This window comes from Sturnira hondurensis, unplaced genomic scaffold (assembly GCF_014824575.4).
Source record: "Sturnira hondurensis isolate 20B ecotype Veracruz unplaced genomic scaffold, ASM1482457v3 Scaffold0014432, whole genome shotgun sequence".
NCBI classification, from domain to species: domain Eukaryota; kingdom Metazoa; phylum Chordata; class Mammalia; order Chiroptera; family Phyllostomidae; genus Sturnira; species Sturnira hondurensis.
Window position 1 is genome coordinate 3,486,105 of NW_028087063.1, and position 24,210 is coordinate 3,510,314.

Genomic DNA, 24,210 nt, shown 5'->3' on the forward strand with positions numbered 1-24,210 from the left:
ACAAAACCAAAGACAAAAACCACATGATCATATCAATAGATGTGGAAAAAGCTTTTGATAAGGTACAACACCCATTTATGATAAAGGTACTCAGAAAAATGGGAATAGAGGAAACATTCCTCAATATAATAAAGGCCATATATGAAAGACCTACAGCCAACATCATACTCAATGGGAAAAAACTAAAAGCTTTTCCACTAAGATCAGGAACAAGACAAGGTTTCTCACTATCACCACTTCTATTCAATATAGTATTAGAAGTTCTAGCCACAGTGATCAGACAAGAAAAGGAAATAAAAGGCATTCAAATTGGAAAGGAGGAAACAAAACTGTCATTGTTTGCAGATGACATGATAGTGTACATGGAAAAGCCTATAGCCTCTACCAAAAAACTGCTCGAACTAATAAATGAATTTGGCAAAACAGCAGGATACAAAGTCAATATCCAGAAATCAAAGGCATTTTTGTATACCAACAATGAAACAGAAGAAGCAGAAATCAGGAAAAAAATCCCATTTGATATAGCAAAAACAAAAATAAAATATCTGGGAATAAACCTAACCAAGGAGGTAAAAGACCTGTATGCAGAAAACTATACAACACTGAAGACAGAAATCAAGGAAGACACAAACAAATGGAAACATACACCATGCTCATGGATCGGAAGAATTAACATCATCGAAATGTCCATACTACCCAAAGCAATTTATAGATTCAATGCAATACCTATGAAAGTTCCAATGGCATATTTCACAGACATAGAACAAACACTTCAAAAATTTATATGGAACCATAAAAGATCCTGAATAGCAGCCGCAATTTTGAGAAAGAAGAACAAAGTAGGAGGGATCACAATACCTGATATCAAACTGTATTACAAGGCCACTGTAATCAAAACAGCCTGGCACTGGCATAAAAACAGGCACATAGACAAATGGAATAGAACAGAGAGCCCAGAAATAAACCCAACTCTCTACAGTCAATTAATATTTGACAAAGGGGGCAATAATATAAAATGGAGTAAAGATAGCCTCTTCAACAAATGGTGTTGGGAGAACTGGACAGCTACATTCAAAAAAATGAAACTCGAGCACCAACTTACACCATACACCAAAATTAATTCAAGGTGGATAAAAGACTTAAATATAAGCTGTGAAACCATTAAAGCCCTAGAGGAGAACATTGGCGGGAAAATCTTAGATATTCCACGCAGCAATATTTTTACTGATATGTCCCCTAGAGCAAGGGACATAAAGGAAAGCATAAACAAATGGGATCTCATCAAAATTAAAAGCTTCTGTATGGCTAAGGAAAACAGTATCAAGATTAAAAGAGAAGCAACTGTTTGGGAAAACATATTTGCCAATGATACTTCAGACAAAGGTTTAATCTCCAAAATATACAAAGAACTCACTCGACTCCACTCAAAGAAGATGAGCAATGTGATTAAAAAATGGGCAAAGGACTTGACCAGACATTTCTCCAAGGAGGACATACAGAGGATCCAGAGACACATGAAAAGAATATAAGCTGTGAAACCATTAAAGCCCTAGAGGAGAACATTGGCGGGAAAATCTTAGATATTCCACGCAGCAATATTTTTACTGATATGTCCCCTAGAGCAAGGGACATAAAGGAAAGCATAAACAAATGGGATCTCATCAAAATTAAAAGCTTCTGTATGGCTAAGGAAAACAGTATCAAGATTAAAAGAGAAGCAACTGTTTGGGAAAACATATTTGCCAATGATACTTCAGACAAAGGTTTAATCTCCAAAATATACAAAGAACTCACTCGACTCCACTCAAAGAAGACGAGCAATGTGATTAAAAAATGGGCAAAGGACTTGACCAGACATTTCTCCAAGGAGGACATACAGAGGATCCAGAGACACATGAAAAGATGCTCGATATCGCTAGCTATCAAAGAGATGCAAATTCAAACCACAATGAGATACCACTTTACACCAGTCAGAATGGCTATGATAAACAAAGAAACAAACAACAAGTGCTGGAGAGGTTGTGGGGAAAAGGGGACTCTAGTTCACTGTTGGTGGGATTGCAGACTGGTACAACCACTATGGAAAACACTATGGAACTTTCTAAGAAAAGTAAAAATGAATGTGCCTTTTGACCCAGCAATTCCACTATTAGGAGTTAAGGACCCTGAAACACCAATCCAAAAGAAACTATGCACCCCAATGTTCATAGCAGCACAATTCACAATAGCCAAGAGCTGGAAACAACCTAGATGCCCATCAGTAAATGACTGGATCAAAAAGCTACGGTACATTTACACAATGGAATTCTATGCTGCAGAAAGGAAGAAGGAGCTCCTACCTTTTGCAACATCATGGATGGAACTGGAGAACATTATATTGAGTGAAATAAGCCAGGCGGTGAAAGACAAATACCATATGATCTCACCTTTAACAGGAATCTAAACAACAAAACAAACAAGCAAGCAAAATATGACCAATGACACTCAAATACAGAATATGCTGATAGGGTCCAGAGAGGAGAGGGGAGAGAATCATAGGGGAAAAGGGGATGGACTCACATGAATAAGTATGGGGGACACATGGACAATAATTGGGGTGGGGGGTGGAAATGGGAGGGAGGTGGGGAGCACTGGGGGGGCAGGGCAGGGAATATAAAACAGAAAACTGTACTTGAATAAGAATTAAATAAAAATTTTTTTAAAAAAAGAAAAATATATTCTATGCAAGTGGAAACCAACACTGGTGGGATAGCTACACTTATATCAGACAAAATAGTTTTAAGGAAGACTGTAATAAGTGACAAAAAAGGTCATTATATAATGATAAAGAGGTCAATTCAAGAAGAGGTGATAACATTTGTAAATATTTATGCAAATAGGTACATCTAAATATATCAAGCATATATTAATAGAAATAAAAGGAAAAATAAACAGCAATAAATAATAGCAGAGGACTTTTTTGTAGGTTTTATTTATTTATTTTTTGAGAGTGGGGAGGGGAGAGAGAACGAGAGGGAGAGAAACATTGATCGGTTGCCTCGTACAGGTTTCTAACGGGAGACCTAGCCCACAACCCAGGCATGTGCCCTGACCAGGAATCAAACTGGGGAACTTTCAGTTTGTGGGATGATGCCCAATCTATTAAGCAACACCAGTCAGAGCATAGTAGGGGACTTTAAAACACCCTTGCATCAGTGGATAAATCATCCAGTCAGAAAATCATTAAGAAAACAATGGCCTTAAAGGATACATGAAACCATTAAACTGGATGAACTTAGTAGACATATACAGAGCATTGCATTAAAAACAATGGAATACACATTCTTCTCAAGCAGACATTAAATATTCTATAGGACAGGTCATATATTGAGCTATAAAATGAGTCTTGATAAATTTGAGAGGATTAAAATCAAGTATCTTTCCCAACCACAGTGATACCAATTACAGAAAAACACTGGAATATTCACAAATATATGATTAAACATCATGGCACTGAATAACCAATGGGTCAAAGAAGAAATCAAAAGAAAAATTTTTAAAAATGCCTTGCAAAAAATGAAAATGGAAATACAACATACCAAAACTTAGGGGATACAGCATAAGCAGTTCTAAGAGGGAAGCTCATAGTGATAAATGCCTATATTAAGAAAAAAGAAATATCTCCAATATATAACTTAATTTAAACATCAAGAAACTAAAAAAAAAAAAGAACAAATGAAGCCCAAAGTTAGTAGAAGGAAGGAAATAAAGATCAGAGTGTAAACAAATGAAACAGAAACTAAAAGGATAACAGAAAAGGTCAATGATACTAAGTGCTTATTTTTAAAAGGATAAACAAAATTAATAAACCTTTAGCTAGACTCACCAAGAAAAAAATTAAAAATGACTTAAATAAATGAAATCAAACATGAAAGAGGAGACATTACAACTAATACCACAAAAATACAAAAGGTCATAAGAAACTACTGTGAAAAATTAGAGCCAATAAACTCAGGAACCTAGAAGAAAATAATAAATTCCTAGAAAATAAAGGACATACAACCTACCAAGACTAAATCATGAAGAAATAGAAAATCTGGACAACCAATTACAAGTAAGGAGATTGAATCAGTAATCAAAAAACTGGATTTACTGGTAAATTCTATCTAACATTTAAAGAATTAATGCCAGTTCTTCCCAAACTCTTCCAAAAAATAGAAGAGAAGGGAATACTTCCCAACTCTTTTGGCGAGGCCAGTATTATCCTGATACCCAAACCAGACAGGGACACCACACATACAAACACAAAGAAAATTACAAGCTAACATCCCCAATGAAGATGGATGTGAAAATTCTCAACAAAATATTAGCAAATCACATTCAACCATAATTAAAAGAATTATATGCTGTGGTCAAATAAAATTTATTCCAGGAATACAAGTATGGTTTATCAATCAATGTGATATACCAACATTAACAGAATGAACGATAAAAATCATGATCATTTCCAAAGATGCAAAAAAGAAAAAAAAGGGCCTGACAAAACTTATTATCCATTCATGACAAAAGCCTTCCAACAAAATAGCTATAGAGGGAAGGTACCTCAATACAATAAAGTCCATGTATGACAAACCTAAAGTTAGCATCATACTCAATGGCAAAAACAGAAGTTTTTTCCTTTGAAATTGGGAACAAGACAAAGATGCCCACTCTCACCACTTTTATTCAACACAGCACTGGAAGTCCCAGGCAGAGCAATTAGGCAAGAAAAAGAAAAGGCATCCAGAACAAAGTATGAAGTAAAATTGTTTTTATTTTCAGATGGCATGATATATTACATAGAGACAATCCTTAAAACTTCACTAAAACCAATTAGAACTAATAAACAGATTCAGTAAATTCACAGAATATAAAACAATAAACAAGGTAGTTGTTTCTGCACACTAATAACAAACTATTAGAAGGAAATTGAGAAAATAATTCTATTTACACTGGCATCAAAAAGAAGAAAATATTAGGAATAAATTCAACCTAGAGGGTGAAAAATATATATGCTGCAAACTGTAACACATTAGTGGAGGGAACTGACACAAAACAATGAAAAAAATTCTCGCTTCGGCAGCACATACACTAAAATTGGAACGATACAGAGATTAGCATGGCCCCTGCGCAAGGATGACATGCAAATTTGTGAAGCGTTCAATATTTTTAAAATATAAAATAATGAAAAAGTATTTGATTCTTATGGATTAAAAGAATTAATACTGTTAAAACGTTCATCCTACCCAAAGTAATCTTCAGAGTCAATGCAATTTCTATCATAATTTCAAAGGCACGGAAATAGAACAAATCTAAAATCTGTACGAAACCACAAAAGATCCTGAATAGCCAAAGGAACCTTGAAAAAGAAAAAGTTGAAGGTACTATGCTTCCTGATTTCAAATGATATTACAAAGCTATAGTAATCAAAACAGCATGTACTGTTTTGATTACTATAAAAGCATACACATAGATCAATGGAACAGAATAGAGAGTCCAGGAGAAAGCCCACACATGTGTGGTCAATTAATTTATGACAAAGGAGCCAAGAATATACAAAAGTAAAAGGACAATCTCTGCAATAAATGGTATTGGGAAAACTGGACAGGCATACACAAAAGAAGAAAATTAAGCCACTATTTTACACCATACACAAAAATGAACTCAAAATGGATTAAAGATTTGAATGTAAAACCTGAAGCCATAAAACTCCAAGGAAGAAAACAAGGAGTAAGCTCCTTGACATTGGTCTTGGCCATAATTATTTTTTGGATTTGACACCAAAAATACAGCAAAAGAAACCATCAACAAAATGAAAAAGCAACCTATAGAACAGGAAAAAATAATTGCAAATCATATCTGATAAAGGGGTAATATCTAAAATGCATAAAGAACCATAGAGCTGAAGTAAAAATAATCTGCTTAAAAATGGGCAGAAGATCTGAGGAGATATTTTTCCAAAAAACATAAATAAATGGCCAACAGGTACATAAATAGATGTTCAGCATCACAAATCATGTGAGAAATGCATATCACAATGAGATATCACCTCACACCTGTTAGAATGGCATTATCAAAAAGAGAGAAGAATGTGGAGAAAAGGGACTCTTTGTCTCTTTGTGCACTCTTGGTGGGAATGCATATTGGCATAACCACTGTGGAAAATAGTGTGGAACTTCCTCAAAAAATTTTAAATAGAACTACTATATGATACAGAGATTCACTTCTCAGTATTTATTTGAAGGAAACAGAATAACTAACTCTAAAAAGTATCTGCACCCTCATGTTCATGGTAGTATTATTTACAATAGTGAAGACATAGGAACAACCTAAGTGCCCAATGATAGGTGAATAAAGAAAATGTGGCATGTATTTACAATGGAATACTATTCAGCCATACGAAAGAAGAAAAGCTGGCCATTTGCAAAAACATGGATGGACCTGGAAAGCATTATGCTAGGTGAAATAAGTCAGAGAAAGACAAATAATATACGATCTTACCTATATGTAAAATCTAAAAAACAGAATTTAGGGTATGAGAACAGATTGGTGGTTGCCACAGGCAATGGGGGTGGAGAAATGGCATGAGGTTGGAAAAATAGGTGAAGGTGGTCAAAAGGTACTAACTTCTGGTTATAAAATGAATAAGCCCTGGAAGTGTAGCCTGGTGAGTATAGTTAGGAATACTGCATTGTATGTTTGAAAGTTGCAAAGAGTATAAATCTTGGGTTCTCATCACAGGAAAAAAAATTGTAACTACGTGTTGTGATGACTATTAACTAAACATGTTGTGATAATCATTTCACAAAGTAAACATCTATCAAATCATTATGCTGTACATCTAAAATAATGCCATGTTATAAGTCAGTTCTATCTATAAACAAACAAGTATTGATAAATAAATATATTCAACCCAGCTGTTTCTATTGCCTAGAATGCTCCCTTCTATCTCCACCTTAAAGTAAGTCTGACCATAGGTCATTAATAACTCATTTTGAGTTTACTAAGACAGAGGTCAATATATAAGAAATAGCCTGGTTAGGAAAATGAGACAAGTTGATTTTTTAAATAAAATCTCTCTTCTGTTTTCATCTGCCTATCCCTGTATCTCTCAGGATTAAGAAATTTGAAAATTCACAGAACTCTGTGTATATAGAAAGTTCTAAAACCAAATTGAAATTGAATTGCTTAATACCAATTTACTGAAGTCAGTAAATGTACAATGTTGAAGGAAGCCACATAGAAAAAAATCGAAAATGGCTACAAGTGGTTGCCAATGTTAATGTTACTCCCATTTGGGAAGGCAAGCCCTAGGTTCACATACATCTCAGCTCTGAGGCATCAAGTAACTATGGTAACTGTGGTTGTACACTGTTCATATTTCCCCTCAAGACACTTGCTGTTCTGCTGTGAGTGGTGTCCTGAAAACCTCCAACTGCAGTGCCTTTGGGACCAGCCATAGCATTTACACTGAGATCACAAACTCCCCAGCATCCCCTACCAACAACTAGGCACAGCGGAGTAACCAGGGTCTGGCCATTTCCGTGCGACATGTGACTCCTGCAGGGACAATTTTTGCGCTGGAGACTTGCTGGGAGCAGCACTGTACCCTGAGACGCCTCTCCAGTCCTCCTCCCCTCATCCTTTCCTTTCACAGGTGTCAGACACATATTGCGGTCTAAAGGCTTTCTCTACCTCACCCTGCTTGCTCTTCTCTTTCTTTCCCAGATGTTACCTCCAAAAAAAATCTCTTGTGCTTCTAATTCCATTCTGGCATCTGGTTCCTGGAGGACCCACCCAAGACCAAATTTTGTTTCCTTATTCCTCCAGAAATTAAGATACCATCCCTGTATTTAGATTTGTAAGGATTAAATAACGTCTACACACAGATCCCCGAATGTAGGAAGCAGTCCAAGGTGAAATGGAGCAGGTAGACGAAGGGCGGGGGCAGGAAAACTATCTTTACCTTTTTAACAATGGTAAGTTTCTAATATTGTCTCTTGCTTTTTAGCCCATTTTTCAAGGCAGTGGAGAGAGAAAGGACATGTGAGGGGAGAGAAACACTCAATGGGGACTGGTCACAGAACTATTGTGGACAGGGTCACCTTAGATGCTCTTGCCAATGTAGTGGGATCTTCCCAGAGGGATTTTTTCTAAGAAAGAAAAACTGTATTTCCGTCCCTTTCAAAATGACATTTTCAACTGGTACCTATGAAGTACTTTCACAAAACACCCTGCCTCCTAGTTCTGATGGTTATTTTGATGTTCAAGGAGAGCAGACTCAATTATCTCAGCGTCCACCCTGAACGTTTCAAAACCTGGTGTGGATATTAAGAAATGTTGGGGGCTCTCAAATGTCTCTGTAAGCTTACAGAATCTAGAGTAATATTTGCATAACATAGGTACTCAATAGGTGTTATCTGATTTGATGGCAGAAAATCATTGCGTAATTGAATGGATACGCTCTAAGCATTGTGCAGACAGTTGGGAGAAATTAAGAAATACACCTGTATACCAGCACCTGGGGAATACTAAGATTATTACTATGAAGAAACAAAGATCTAACACCATCAAACACAAATGCAGTCCTTGGGACAAAAAAAATCCCCCCAAAATACAGCTTTAGTGTTTATTTCTATAATGAAGTTGTTTATAGAAGGAAACAGTAAAAATAATCCATTGGAAAATAGAGAAGAAAACCCCAGACATTATTAACAAGGAGCATTTCATTCCCGCAACATAGGTGGCTTCCCCTACCCCCCTTAAAAGGACAGTAGAGCACCACATCCTTCACATCCCCCAGGGGTGCACTTCCTGAGCCGTGCTCCCTGTGGGCTCACTCCTCAGTGGCTTTGATACACCTGCATGGTCTAAAGAAGTGTCAGACTAGCTCGTCTTTGAAAAGAACCACTTAGTAAAGAAGAGCTGCGCAAGTGGCTTATTTCATCTTAATTAGCCCAAGATGATGCTTCTGAAGCGCTCTGCTTTATCAACATTATCCTTCCTGCTGCAAGGGAGGAAGACTTTGATGTCTCAAACATCCACAACGCAGCCCCAGGAGCCGGAATCGGAACAGGCAGACGCTGCTTTACTACTGCTGGAGTTGCTGTAAATGCAGGCACCTAGGCTGAGTTCGCCTTTGCACTGAAATAAGCTGCACTAGGCAGCAGAAAGGGCTAGAAAAAGACCTTGGGCATCTGTTGTTCAGCCACTGAAATATGTTCACCTACTATGAACCAGGAAGGTGTGAGGCCCCACAGTGGCGAACGAACGGTGCCTCTGCTATCTGGTTTACGCCATTTGAAGGAATAGGAAAAAAGGTTAGAAAATAAAAATAAGAATGAAAGATTACATTGTTACTTTGGAAATACATTAATTACTGGTAGAAAGTCTACCCACTTCTTTTCCATTAGTTCCTTGAGACCCATGTCAGTCAACAGGAAAATAGTTGGAAAGCTTTGGAGACCTCTCGTTAGCCATTTGCTTTTCTCGCCTGGCACCAGCACCAAAGACAGTCCTCAGTGGCCTGGAATGTTTTGCCCTCTCAGAAAATTGGAGTGCACGTGTCCCCAGTTTCGTCAGCGTCCCATGTAACCTTTTGGCTGAGGAGCTGCCAGTGTCTGCCACTCACTTCATTTACACATTGTTCTCACTCAGGCTCTCAGAGGAAGGAGTGTTTCTGAAAGTGCTGCAGGCATTATGTGTGAAAAAATAGGAACAGTATAAATAGCTTTTTATTTCTAATTGCAAATTGCTGCTCACATTTGGCTTCCTGAGAGCTCTGAAAAGGGACCGACCCAAACCACTAATAGCACAGGGGCCCTGGAAGGGTGAGTCAGTGTCTACCGCTGAGTGAGAGTGAAGGTGGGGAAAGAAATGCAGGAGACCTAGAAGGCCATTACTGCCTTGACGGAGGCCATTTTTCCAGGATGGAACCCAGCCAGACAGGGGGTGCTTTCCTGGAGTACCTGGTAGGTCAGCTCTCTGATGCATCGCTCCAGCCGGCGGGCTCCCCTCTGTGCCTCCGCATTGCGCCGGATTTCGCCCTCTAGTTCACCTTCCAGTTCAGAAACCTGCAAACAAGCATGAGGTCAGACCACAGGCACAGGAAGCAAGCAGGGCTGGCATTGTACTTGCCAACTGGCATGGTCGCTGGAAAGAGCAAAATCATCAAGGGAAAAGATGTCCCTTGCCAATGGGGCAACCTCTCTGGGAAAACTTCTCGCCAAAAGTGAGTTGGGGGAACTGTGTACGGTCACATAAGGACCGCTTGGGCTCTGAAGGATGTGAAAGGCTAGTCCACGCAGAGGTGATATACTTCCCCTCTTAGATGACAAAATTACACACACACACAAATGTATGCAAGCACCTGGAGAGAATAAACTATACTTAGAGGATTCAGCCAATATACTACTTAAGTTTACACCTCTTTTTCCATATTCAGCTGTTGCTCTAATAATCAAACCCCGAGTCTATGTCACACATACGTCACGTGGCCTCATGGCCCTGCTTTGGGGGAGAGCTGCAGTACAGACCACCAGTCTGCCTGGAGCCTTGCAGAGCCGTACCAACCAGGTTAACTTAACATCCAGTCCACAACACTTGATGCCTACTGCAGACCAGACCCAAGGCTAGGGAAATCCCTTCCCCCTCCAAGTGTGCATTCTAATGGGGGAAAACACAAGCAAAACAAAGTAAACTGTAGACTATGTTAAATGGCAATAAGTGATTTGGAGTAAAATAAATGAAGAAAGGGTTAAGGAGCTGATGGAGAAGGGCGTTGCTCACTCCTTCTCTTCTTCCACGTGTCCAGGTCCGCCTCCCTGCCTTCTTCTTGAAGCAAATGCCACCTTCTCACAGAGCCTTTCTGACCACGGTTCCCAGGGCAGAGCCCAATGCCCTGAATGTGCTGGCCTGCCTGACCTCATCTCTAATCCCCTCCCCCTCCCCCTCCCCTTTGGCTGTACTGACCATGTTCTTCAGCAGAGAGGCATGCTGGGGATGGGGGAGTTGGCGGGTGTGCACATTCCCTGTGAATGAAGCCTACTTAAAACCTTCTGGACCCCTGTCACATAGGAATACAACACGTAGTTCTGTTGGTGGGAACATGAGACTAACACAGCCCCCTCCACTTTAAGTTTTTGCTGTGTTTCTTGCATGATTAAAACATCTGAGGGGAAAATCACTCTATTAAAGCAAATCCTAGGCATAATTTTACCTACACATGCTTATGTAATTCTAATAGATAATGGTATTGTGATTATGTTTGTAAGAAAATTAACATCATTCTTTAATATCACCTGATATTTAGGAGCTTACTGCTACTGAGTTATATTGGTTCTAGGCCTTAAGAGTGGACAAACAGGAATTGGAAATAATATAAAATCTTGTAATCTATCATTTATATATATTTTAGGGGGGAGGAAATGACTGTCATAAGTTCTTTGATTTTATGCCTAGATGCTTTTTCTTTATCCTAAAAATTTTGGTTCTTTTTTTTTTTAAAGATTTTATTTATTTATCTTTAGAGGGGAAGGAGAGAGGGAGAGAAACATCAATGTATGGTTGCCTTTCATGCATCCCTGCTGGGAGTTGGCTTGCAGGGAACCAGCCTGCAACCCAGGCATGTGCCCTGACTGGGAATCGAACCGCGATCCTCTGGTTCACAGGCCTGTGCTCAATCCACTGAGCTACACCAGCCAGGGAAAATCTTGGTTCTTACATATGCTGTTGGATAAATAATTATATCAGTGTTATTGCTAGTAGCAATAAGGTACTGTTATTTTGAAAGTACAAAAGCTGTTTGCTTTATCTGCTGTTTTGTTTTGCTTTGTCCTCAGGTATAGTTTGTGAGAGATGTACAAACAAATCACTATGTTTAAAAGTCACTGGGAACAACTGTTCTCTGTGTGTTTTATGCCCCCAACTTCCTACGATTGGCTTCGTTTGCCTCCATTTGTGTTAAAATTTTAGGGATCGCTTTGTTTTCCTCTTTGATGTCAACTTTTTTGAATTATGAAGCACATAAATGTTTTATATGATTTTTCAATCAAAACAACAAGGTGTGTTCAGAAGGTCTAACTCTCATCTCTGTATTCCCCTCCTATGAGTAGCTGTTTTTATTAGTCTTTGTTTTATCCTGTCGCCACTTCTTTCTTAAAATATAAGCAAATATGTATGTACCTTCATATCCCCCCATTTCTTGAACAAAAGAGTGTATACACTCCACATCGCCTGTGCCTTTGATCATACAGATAGGCAAGGTGTTATAGAACTTTTCCTCATTCGTTTTTAGACAGCATGACAACGTGAATGTGGTACCGTAAGTGCGCACTGGTATCGGCTATGTGCATATATCATAAATGAGCAAAGGCGACACTTTACTTTTTGGAGGCCCTCCTGAGTCATCAAATCCCAGTCAAATATTCTTTCCATCTGTAGCATTTGTCACATGACCCGTACATAGTCACTGAAATTGATTCAATAATTTTAAAAATCCTGTTTTCAAGATAGGTCTTTCTATTTGTTTTTAAGCTCCCCAGTGGCAGGCACTACATCATTTCTGTCAGCCCTTACTAAATCTTGACTACGTCTTTGTTGATCCTTGATTTAGTTGTTTTTATTCTCCTCACTCTGACTGGTAGGAATTGGGCAGAGGAAGTAACAGGAGCAAAGGCACAGAATTGAGACTGTGAGGGTGTATGTGGGCCGGGAGGCCGCCTGGCTGTGGAGTGCCCAGAGCTGGTGTAGGCGAGTGGGAGGGGATGTGTCTCCCATGGCCAGAAGGGGGAAGGCAGATTTGACCCAGGTCAAGAGAAGTGGCTGAAAGCCAAACAAACATGAATGAACACATTGAGATCTGACCCCATTAAAGATCTGAAAACACTACAAGCAAAAGTGAGGAGGGAGGTAGGGAGTATCTGGTATAATTTCTAGAATAATAAGGCCTCAACTAGGAGTTGTCAAGAGCCCATGATTACCCAGGCCAGCTCCTACCCTGGATTCTAGTTTCTGGATTTGCTTTCTACTCCCCATCAGGGTCATCTGTTCAGCTTCACTGAGCCTTTTGTGTAAGTCGTTCATTGTCTGCTCCATATTCCTTCTCATCTTCTCCAAGTGGGCATTGGTGTCTTGTTCCTTCTTCAGCTCTTCTGACACATTTGCCACCTAGAAAAGAAGGAGAGACCGAGATCATCCAGCAGCCAATTGGCCTTAACATTTCTACCTTCAATCTTCAGTTCTTCGTCTAACTAGACGTCTAAGTAGACGTCTAACTAGATGCCTCTGTGTACATACCCTCTTCTCACCACGCCCTCCCTGAGCTCTGTGGCCCTCGGCTGTGTGAAAAAATCAAGACAGCAGCAGGTACTAAAGAGATGAGGGTGACGGGTGATGAAAACAGAAGAAAGATGAAGTACCATGTGAACGTGATGACACAGCACCTGTACCAAAAGTAAGATAACCCACTGAGGCAATGACTTAGAACCGAAGAAAGCACCGGGACGGGTCCTGAACATCGTGCACCAGGAAAAGTGAGGAGGAGTGCCTATCAGAATCTTTTTCACCTCTCACGTCTATGACTCTGTGATTCACAACGGCAAACAAGTTTAGGCTCCAGGAATTTGGCAGCAACAGATGTTCTGAGTGCCAATAGTCTGGCACATGGTAGGTTAATTCTTGCTTGTGAAACCCATTCTTGGCTTTGGCCGTGTATACAAGGGCTTAGTGTTTCGATGCAATTATTAAGAACTGTTTCCTGAATCTCTCAGTGCATTTAATGTAAGAATACTGCCCTCCCAGTCAAAGCTTCTCTGTCTATCAGGTTACCAACCATCTGTATAATTTAAGTGTGAGACATGTGTGCAGATGGTGAGGGTGAGGAATAAATTACGGAGGCAGCTCTGGGCTCTGCCATGTGAGGTTGGGACTCAGAGCTGAACTGCTGAAGAATTCAAAGGGGGAGGAGAAGTAGTGAATTCATTTTTCAACTTAGCGAAGAAAATCTTAAAAAGTAAGGTTGGTCAGATAGAGTCTTCATAATGTATGACTACATAAATTTACCAAGCAGACTCAGAAGCTCTTTTTATTTCTTTGTATCTATGTGGATTTACATAAATGTTCAGCACATTACTCTTCCCTGGGCCAAACATTTTCAAGCGTTCGCACACCTCTTTTCCATCAGAGAGCAGAAGTATCTGCCTTGTACAAAATGGCTGGGAGACAGGCACGCTGCTCCGTTCTTCTGGATCCTGCAGTGAGCTGGTAGCTTGGACTTGGTGCAGGGTTTTGTTTAGCTCCCCGAGTGCTACGTCACTCAAGCAAATACAGACACAAGCTCTTCCCCTCGTCTGAATCCCAAAATGACCAATGTAAAATCAAATTGGACATCTCGTCTCCCCAATTCCCATACTCTTCTCAGGAAGAGGATCAGCTTCCATTCGCACCGCAAGGCTAAGGCTGCCGCCTATGGCTGTTTGTTTGGACTACGTGAAATCACTTGATGGGGGTGGGGTGAGTGGAGGCTGAAATCAAGCTCAAGCCAGCTCAGCAAGTGCTGAGAGCTGCAAGGCTGGGTCCTGCACAGATACTTCTTCCTGCACCTCCCTCCCCCAACTCCCTCCAGGAATTGATTTGGTATTTCCTCCTGCTTGCCTTATCCTTTGAGAGAAATCCTGCATCTGCCCTCCAGGGCGGGCTTTCTCCACTTCCCACCAAGGCGCAGTCAAGCCTGGCAGCCAACCCTGAAGTTAGTGTCATCTGGGAAAAGCACTGCCCTCACCTTGTAAATAAAGAAGGTACACACCAACCCAGAAGCCCTTCTTTATCAACCTATTCTCCTCAAGCAGTAGCATGGCTTATAAAAAATAAATGAAATAAGTGTTCTTCCTAGATCATCGTCATAAAACCATTACATGCTCTAGGAACATAGCTCTTTGTAAGTAAGCACAGGAAGCATTGTTTCTAGATACTAGATATATGGATTCACAAGTAGAAAGTGGCTTAAGTTAAAAAAAATCTCTCACTCTCATAAGGTTTTGCTTATAGAAATTCAACTGCTCCTTTTCATTGCCTTGGGAGGTTGCAGGGGAGGAGTTAATTGGCGTAATTTTTCAAAATGGGAACAGAGAGCAGAGGGCTGAGCTAACCTCCTCCAGGCTGTGTGGGGAATCAATGGAATCTTTTTTGGCTGCAGACTGACCTCTGCCCCTTGGCTACGGCTCCCACCAACTCTGGAAGGCAGGAGTGAGCAGGCAGTCAATGCACCCACCTCAATGGCTGCCTTCTTGGCCTTCTCTTCTGCATTTCGATGCCCCTGCACTGCCTCTTCAACTTCCTTCTGCATCCTGGCAAGATCAACCTCCAGTTTCTTCTTCTGGCCAAGGAGACTTGCATTCTAAGGAAAAGCAGCTGTCTTGTTAGGCAAGTTGGGGTGCAAACACAAGCTAGTCTGTTTAGGACAGGCAATGGGAGAAGGCTTGGGCCCAGACTTTTATTCTAGCCAGCCGTGTGGCTAGAAGCAATATTTCCAACCCCAGAAGGCTGCTTTAGAGAAGCCCCTTGCCATCAAAGGCATACTTCAATGGAAGAGACTTGAACCACTCAGTATCAAAGAGATGGTAGCCTGAATCAGAAAGGAGAAATGGATCCAGAGAACCTACAAGCCCCAAACATGTACTTGGTTTTCACCTTGCTGAACAAGGTTTTTCTGCCTTTTGTTCTTTGATAGGATAGAACAAAGGTCCCAGAGCAGGAGTCAGGGTTAAGAGCAGACCTTTGGGGAGTAGGGGGCTGGGGGAGTCAAAATCAGTTTCCAGCATGATGTTCCAGAAGGAAACAACCTTCCTCTTTATCTACCTCCTTTTTTTCCCAGACTCAGGTGAGGAGGTGGGAAGAGTAGTTCAGCTGTGCCACATCCCCCACCCCGCTGCACTCCAGGGTTCTTTGTTCTGTGGCTGGGGCTGTCCTAATTTTTCCCTTCCTGGGGTATGACAAGAGGCTGGAGCGCCTTCTGCGGCTCTTTGGTCCATGTTTGAAGCACAGATTTTCTGAGGATGTGAACCCTCGGCATACAGAGTGTGTATAAAAGGCATGAGCCTTCTATTTTTTATTTCTCCTCACTGTCCTTTCGCATTCCCCTAGCTCGTGCCTCTCTCAGTGGCAGGACCGAGCCTTAGAAACAGAGAGGTATTCCTGCCTCACAGGTTCTCCCCTTTCTTGGATGACAGAAGTGTCTTCGCCAAGGCTGCCATCCTCTGCCCTTAATGGACAGCTGGGCTCTGGGCACAGCCAGGCTTCTCTCCGCCAAGGGTGTGGCCTGAGGGGTTAAGTGTATTTTCCTGGAGTATATTCTGGATGCTCAATACACTTAACTCCATAGAAACTACTTCTTTGTAAAGGCAGATCCAGCCATAAATGAATTTTTTGAAAATAAAATTAGTCAAATCTGCTAGGGAGATAATGGTTGTAAACTTTTCAAGCTGAATGACTCTCTAATTGGTTCTTTTTGGGGGGAAAATTGAGTTGGGGGTATTTTTGTGGAAAGGTAATCTAGACTGTCACAGGTTTGAAAAAGGACACATATAATAAGCCAAGGATAAGTATGGCCTCATATGTTTGTTCTAGGCTAGAGGTCTGAGAATTCAGAAGGGCCTAAGAAGGCTCCACAAAGTTTCATTATTTACCAAAAGACTGGTATGCTCTAGTAACTGCAAGGCATCCCCACAGGGTTCAGGTAGGGGAGAGGTCCTTGTGAGCGTCAGGATACCACTGAGGCTCCCTGCACAAGAAAGGCCATCCCTAGACCAGCGGCGTCACCTGAGAACTCGCTTGAGTCCCTGGTACCACGGCATGGATTCTGATTCAGTAGGAGACCTGAGAGTTTGCGCTTTTGTGTTAGTTTCTCTTACACACCTACAGTTTCAGAAACTCTGCCATAGAGACCAGGTCTCTATGCCTAATATTTCCCCCCAGTCCATCTCCTCCTCTCTGTGACTGGTTGATGGCCTCATGCCTCCCTAGGCTAGTGGTTTCCCCCCCAACAGGGACCTGCTGCTGCCTTATCGGTTATAACAGGCATGGCAAATGATTTGTTCCCAATCGCTGTTAAATACTATAGATGACGAACGACTTGCTTTTTAAAAATTCGATATTCTACTATATAAGAATCTTGCTCATCGTATTTAGATCAGCTTTCTTGAGAGAAAAAGAACATGGTGTGAGTGAGCCTGCTGGGAATCACACATAACCTCCAACCTATTTGTTCTACACCACATGCTTTCCAAATAGGACTGTGTCCTGCATGTGACACAGAAGTCAGACTGCAGGCACAAACTAATTGCCATGCCTTCCAGCTGGCACGTCTCTGGTTTCTACTTCTTTTTTTCTCAGTGGGGACACCATTGGCATTCTGGGAGGGGCAGTCCTTTGTGAGGCAGGATTATCCCCGCACCTCCCAGGAGTGTGAGCATCTCTGGACCTTTCCCACTAAATGTCAGTGGCATGTCCCAGTCACTGTGGCAACCAAAGTGACCCCACAGACGTTTCTGAACACCCCAGAGCCTGGTGGTCCTGCCCCTAGTTGTTTTAATTCATCCCTCATAACAATCACGACAGTAAACTTCCTAAAATACTGAGCTAATAACTTCACATTCAGCTACTTAAAATTCTTTAGCAGAGCCCTGCTAGCTGCAAGACAGCATTCACAATCCATCAGTCTCACATTCAAGGTCCCTGGTGTCCTGGCTCTTGCTTAGCCTCATTGCCACTGATCTGTCCTGCCCTGACCCCGTCCTCGAGTGAGGAGATATATTTGAGAAAAAAATTAGGCAGTAGAGACCTGGTCTCTATGGCAGAGTTTCTGAAACTTTAGGTGTACAAGAGAAACGAACACAAAAGTGAAAATTCTCGGCTCTCACCCAGACCTACTGAAGCAGGCCTCTCCCCAGGCCCCTGCCCTTGACTCCTCTTTGCCTGGGTGACTACTTACATGACTTTCATGACTCAGATTCAGTGTGTCCCGCATCTGTCTGAGTCTAGGACGGTCAGAGAAGGCTTTCTGCAAGGATGTGCTTGCTCTATCATGAAACCCGCAGCGGTGCATTACAGTTTGTTTGCTTAGGGTCTTCACGTTTTTAGGCAATAAAGACATTTTGTATCTGTACCATGTATGCCTGTCCAAGTTATGGTAGGTGCCCTAAAAATGTGTGAATGGCCCATTTACTGTACACATTCATCTTAGCCACTACGAATTTTCCCGATTCTATGAGAAGGGCAAAGAGTCTACGGTCTCTTGCTTGGAGCCACTTAGGTAATCTTCCAGCAGCAGCCAGAGTCCCAACAGCACGTCGGCAGCAACTCAGAATTGTTCAGTATTTTCTGGCTCTGACGCAGGAGGGCTTTTTTCAGTCCTAAAGTGCTGGGGGGACATGTGCCTTAGAGGGAACAGGAGAAGCAGAGAGTGGTTCTGAACACGAGGAAATGTTTATCTTTGTCTCTCTCCTCAGCATCCTGGCTTAAATGCCTTGACAGTCCATTCTTAAGGAAGAAGGCTCAGTGTTATGGGTCAAATTGTGAGCCTAACCCCCCAAACTTATAGTGTTTCCTTATTTAGAAAAAGGACCTTTGGGAATGTAATCAAGTTGAAATAAAGTTGTCAGGGTGGGCACTAATCCAAAATGACGGATGTCCTTTTTTTTTTTTAAGAGAAAATTGGGACAGAGACAGATGCTCACAGAGGGAAGATGGCGTTGAGGCACTTGGGGAGAATGGCCCATGGAGGCAGAGGACTAGAGTGATGCATCTACACGCCAAGGAACCCCAAAGATGGCCAACAAATGACCAGAAGCTAGGAAGAGGTGAGAGAGGAGGCACCTAGGAGATGCAGAGGATGTGTGGCCCTGCCAACACCTTGGTTTCAGTCTCCCAGCCTTCAGAAACACGAGAGAATAAAGTTCTGCTGTTTTAAGCCACCCAGTTTGGGGTACTCTGTTACAGCAGCCCTGGGACACAAGTGCACTCAGGAACAAACGGAGCGTGACCGCCGCTCTGAAGCCAGAGGCTCTCCCTATGCCTCACATGCACACCCAGCGCCGAACGGGGCAGCCCTGTGTGGCCCCGGCTGACCCGTGTGGGGAAGCCACTGCCTTCAACCAGCTGACTCGGGTGATGGGGAGAGCTTCTGGGCCCCACCTGGGTATGGAGAAGATTGATTCTTTCTGTGGCCTCTAGGAGCTCTTCCTCTGCCAGCCTGCGCCCACGTTCTGTCTGCTCTTGCAAGGACCTCAGTTCCTCCAGTTCAGACTGGAGAAGAGAGTTGTGTCGCTCAGCCAAAGCCACCTGCTCCTTCAGCTCACTGTTCCGGTGTGTGCTGTCATCCAGCTGCACCTGAAGGTCCTGCGAGAGAAAACACGGGCCAGGGGCACAGATCTCCCTGACGTCAATGGGATAGGCACCTGTGCGTGCGTGTGCTGAACAAAGCTCCATCAATTTCAATATAAGCATGTTTCTGCTCTGTTGAAGGATTTGATTCATTGTCCCCTCTTTTATGGCTCAATACAATCTGTCACTTGGTTTGCCTCCATAAGCCGAAGCATTCCCCACCCCCATGCTGCCATTTGAAAATACCTTGATTTGAACCTGAAGCTGGCCCAGGGACTTGGTTGCCTCTGACACCCGCTGGTTGGCACGGCTAAGCTGGAGTTCCACCTCGCTGAGGTCCCCCTCCACATTCTTCCTGAGCCGGGTGGCCTCCACTCTGCTCCTGGTCTCTGAATCCAGGCTGGACTGCAGGGAGTCAATAGCACACCGCTGGCTCCTCCTAATTTTAGAATAACATTCAGGGGGGGAAATCATGCACCCAAATTAAGAAAGGTTACCTGCTGTGTACATAACAGTTTAGGAAACAGAAATGCATTAAAATTCAATAAAAAGTCTGGGTAATTAACAAAATGAGTCTAAAGGGTTTTCATTTTTAAAACACAGAGGTTGAAGGATTAGGTTAGTGAGCATATTTCCATCAAAACAAACTATGATTCCCAGGCCAGCCTCCAGGAAGAATCCAGGAAAGCACAAGAATCTTCCTGAAGTTTCTGTGGAGCAGACTTAGCCTCATCTTAGACCCCCTAAAGGACAGTGTAGGTCAAATAGCTGTATTTTCTAGAGTGGCTAAAGGTGAAGGAAAGGATGCTCTTTCAGAGAGCTATGATATTTATTGATTTTAATTAGATTTTATTATGTATGCTATTACAGTTGTCCCAATTTTCCCCCTTTGCTCCCCTCTACCCAGCCCCACCCTCACTCCCTCAGGCAATCCCCTCTCCATTGCCCTTGGCCATGGGTCATGCATACATGTTCTTTGGCTGCTCTATTCCCTATGTACTTTGTATCCTCACGACTGCTCTGTAACTACTAATTTGTACTTCTTTAATCCCTTCACTCAGAGCTAGTGCCTCTCCTCTGCCAAACCCATGTCCCTGGTCACCACACAGTAAGGTCAGCCTTTCACGTTTATCTTGAGGTCCTGGGCCTTTGCTCAGTTCCCAGATCAGAATCCTATAGGTATGCCAATATATAAAATTCATAGAGACTGGTAGGTGCTAACTATGTCCATCCTGATCTCTACACCCAAATTCTTACGTTGAAACTCTAGCCCCCAATACCTCACAGTGAGACTGTGTTTGGAAACAGGACCTTTAGAAGAGGCAATGAAGGTAAAATGAGGCCCTGAGGGTAGGCTCTAACCCAGTCTGACTGGTATCCTTATACAAAGAGGATACTTGGACACAGAGAGGCACCGGGGATACACAGACACAGAAGGACCCTTTGAGGACACAGCACGAGAGGGGCCTCCTGCAAGCCAAGGAGAGAGACTTCAGGACAAACCAGTTTTGCTGGTCAAACCACTTTGACCTTGGACTTCCCACTTTCAGGACTATGAGAAAATACATTTCAGTTGCTTAAGCCACCCAGGCTACGTATTTCGTTACGGCAGCCGTAGCCCATCACTGCTACAAGGATGTACACACTCAACATTGCCACAAACATTTCTCTGTCTTCCGTTGCGGAAACTCACTTTTGCCTCTGCTGACTCTCCTTACGTGGGAACACTAAAGCATCCCTGGTGTGGTGTCAAAATCCTCTACACAGAGATGCATTCTACTTAAGCAGACAAACTGAATGCTTCAAACTGTCCTTTTTCCACAGTTGTTTATGAAACTTCACGAGTGCCTCTAGACACGTAAAGAGTGCTGTGTTTTAAGAGGCTTGGATGTGATACAGACCTAGAGAATGGCTGCTAGGCAATCAATACAACTCATGCGGGGGTCAAGGTGTCTTTAAAGTGAAAGCTCCCCCAAGCGCATTTGTAAAGAAAAATGCAGCTCTCAGGGCCAGGGCAATATGGTAAGAAATTCCTTTTTTCCCTCCTAAAATATAAAATACAATTTGAGCAAAGAAACCCAATGTGAAAAATAATAATGAAAACTTAAACCTTGAAAAAACCATACAGTCAATTCAATAGGCCCTTTTCCCCCCCGCTCTTACAATACTGCTCATCTACGTCAGAGAAATATTAAGATGATCCTTAATTCCAATACACGTGATTCAGTTTTAAAATGGTGAACAAGGCATTCTGCTAACTAAATGCCCTGAGTTCTCGAAGACATGCTAAAATACTCTAGTTAGAAATGGGAAGAGAGTTAAACATTCTTCTGGCAGACACTCAAACCACAAAAGAAATTAAGTCAGGTGGTGCATCCAACTTAAGACCATGTGACAGAATTTGATGTTATTGAGCTGAGAGGAGGGGCCCATATGGAAGGAAAAGATGATGGAACATCATTACTACATACCTGAGGCTACAGGGCAGGGATGGGCACACTGTGGGTTACGGGCCAAATCTGGCCATGCCCACTTGATTTCCAGGGTCTACGGCTGCTTTCAAGCCACAGCTGCAGAGCTGAGCGGTCGTGACAGAGTCTCTGTGGCCTGCACAACCGCAGATATTTACTGTCTGACCTTATACAGAAAAAGTTGGCCTAATTCTTCTCTAGGTGGTCAAACCAAAGCAAACAAATGCACTTTGATGGAATTTCAATGCCTCGTTCCCAGAAGCCCCTTCTACAGCACCTTTCTGGGTATGTCTGAGAGCCCAGAATACGGGCCCAGGCCAGTGGAAAGACCCTCACAAGTTTCAGCCTAACTTTGAATAACCTGGGTTGGGGGGAATAGAGTTGATAATCCCTGGAGTTTCAGGAAGTACCTGACCAAGTTGTTTTAACTCAGCCTGGGACCCTGTGGCAAGACTGGACTGCCCTGGCCGGGAGGGCCACCAATTGGCCTTTAAGCTGGCCACTGACAGCAGTCTTCCTTTCCTGTGTCTGGGATGGGGAGGATCAAAGCCAGTCACCAATGCTCCTCCTTTCCATCAATGACTACATTGTCATCTCCCTGCCTTTAGCTATGCTAACTATAACATCTGTAGATGTTTTTTAAAAAAATGGCCCTACATGCATATCCAGCTGCTCACACTTTTCACCACCAACAGGCCCCCAGGTCCAGCTCACTCAGGATCGATCCTCATGGAATGAATGGATGAGCAAGCTCAGCAGGCTCAGCAGCAGAGAATGTGTTGAATTGAGTTGTCAAGGTTTTGTCTTTGCCTCTGAGTCTCTGTCCTGCTTATGTGGTCCCTTTGGCTTCTTGGGCCCTGTCTCACAGGCCTCCTTCAGTTCCTGTGGAGCTGCCTAAGCTTCATGGGGACATAGGACCTTGAACCTCATCTTGCCCTCAGGCAATCTTTCTCTTGCGTTCTATAATTTACCTGGCTTATCCTTGATTGCTTGAGGGATCCTATGCTTTACTCAAATTTTCCCAACATTCTACTCAGTTTCCCTAATATCCTTTCCTCTCCTAGCCGGGAAATCAGATTAAACCAAAGTTCTGTGATGCAATCTCTACACACAAACAGGACTCCTCACGGAAAAAGCCTGGGATGCTATTTGTGATGCGTTTGTGAAATATGCCCATCTTTTCTTTCCGGATGTAACTATTGTAGTGATTATGAACCAGTAACTATTTAAAACTCATGAACAGCCCACCCCTCCCTCCAGGCCACCTATTCCTTTTCAGCCCCTTCACGGCTCCTGCCTAGTCTTCTGTTCTCTCTTCTCCGGCCCTGGCTGTTTGGTTCTCTGGCTTTTTTTCCACGAAGATGATTATCATTGGTGAATGGCTCCATGACATTCAGATGCACCTGATGAGATACAGGCTCTCTGAGGATTCATTTTTCCTTAGCTAGGTTTATTAATAGGCACAGGTTTGACATTACCTGAAATGAGTTTTTTTTTTAAATGTACAAGAAGACATTCATTTTTGTTCCTCATGGAAGGAAGTAGGGCAAATATTAAGGCCCCATGTTTTTGCCCTTCATCAAAAGATTCTTTGAGACACTGACTCGGCGGAGCCTCTTTATTCCACCCGAAGCTGTCACCACAGTCGGTCCCAGAGCAGGGGGAGTGCCGATGAGGGGGAGCAAAGACAGCTCAAAGCCACAGAGGGCCCAATCTGGCTGGACATCCTCATTAAAAACATAGCCCCCTGTGGGAGTTTTGTCTGAAAATGGGCTATGGGAAAGGGGTCAGTTCAATCGCACATGTTAACAGATTTTTTTAAATGTTTAATAAATGCACTGGGAGCAAGTTACCAGTTAAAACTTAGATTCAAATGATTTTCCTTGCTGACATAAGACATCGACTTAAGGGAACAGATCAGATAGATAATATAATCACAGTTAATTCCATGTGTTTGTAATTGTGCCTTTGATCTACGGAGTGTGAAGTGCTTTGCCAACACCAGCTTACCAAGCTTCCTTACCACCTTCTGTGGCACGTCTGGGGTTGCTTTTATCCCCTCACTCCACTGAGAAGCTAAGGAGTGAAATGTCTAAAGTCATCAGCTTGGAGTGATGAAGTGAAGTAAAGACCCCGCCACCCAGAAATTCTGTCTGTTCTGCGTCCTGACTGTTTGGTCTCAGCTGCTTCAATGGGGCCTCAATAAGCAGCTTAGCCCTTGGCTTGCTCCTCTCCAAACAGATGGCTACAGGGACAGGCAGGGGGCATGTGAAACTTCACTCTGATCTGACATTCATTTTCATGTACAGCATCAAATTTTTTGTTCTTCTTCTCCACTGTTTAG

General features: G+C 42.4%; 1 protein-coding gene and 1 non-coding gene across 2 annotated transcripts in view; one reads left to right on the plus strand and one right to left on the minus strand.

Annotated features, from left to right (window-relative positions):
• The window catches only part of MYH15 (myosin heavy chain 15), a 138,391-nt gene that overhangs the window by 9,171 nt on the left and 105,010 nt on the right, over window positions 1-24,210 (minus strand). The window contains exons 34-38 of the mRNA XM_037063352.1: window positions 19,642-19,834; window positions 19,207-19,410; window positions 15,287-15,412; window positions 13,015-13,185; window positions 9,987-10,091 (exon numbers count right to left, since the gene is read on the minus strand). Coding sequence (XP_036919247.1) covers window positions 9,987-10,091; window positions 13,015-13,185; window positions 15,287-15,412; window positions 19,207-19,410; window positions 19,642-19,834 — 799 coding nt within the window. The remainder of the gene's footprint in view (window positions 1-9,986; window positions 10,092-13,014; window positions 13,186-15,286; window positions 15,413-19,206; window positions 19,411-19,641; window positions 19,835-24,210) is intronic.
• On the plus strand, window positions 5,086-5,189 carry LOC118999025 (U6 spliceosomal RNA). Its single transcript, XR_005069018.1, has one exon. It is a non-coding gene; the product is annotated as a U6 spliceosomal RNA (small nuclear RNA).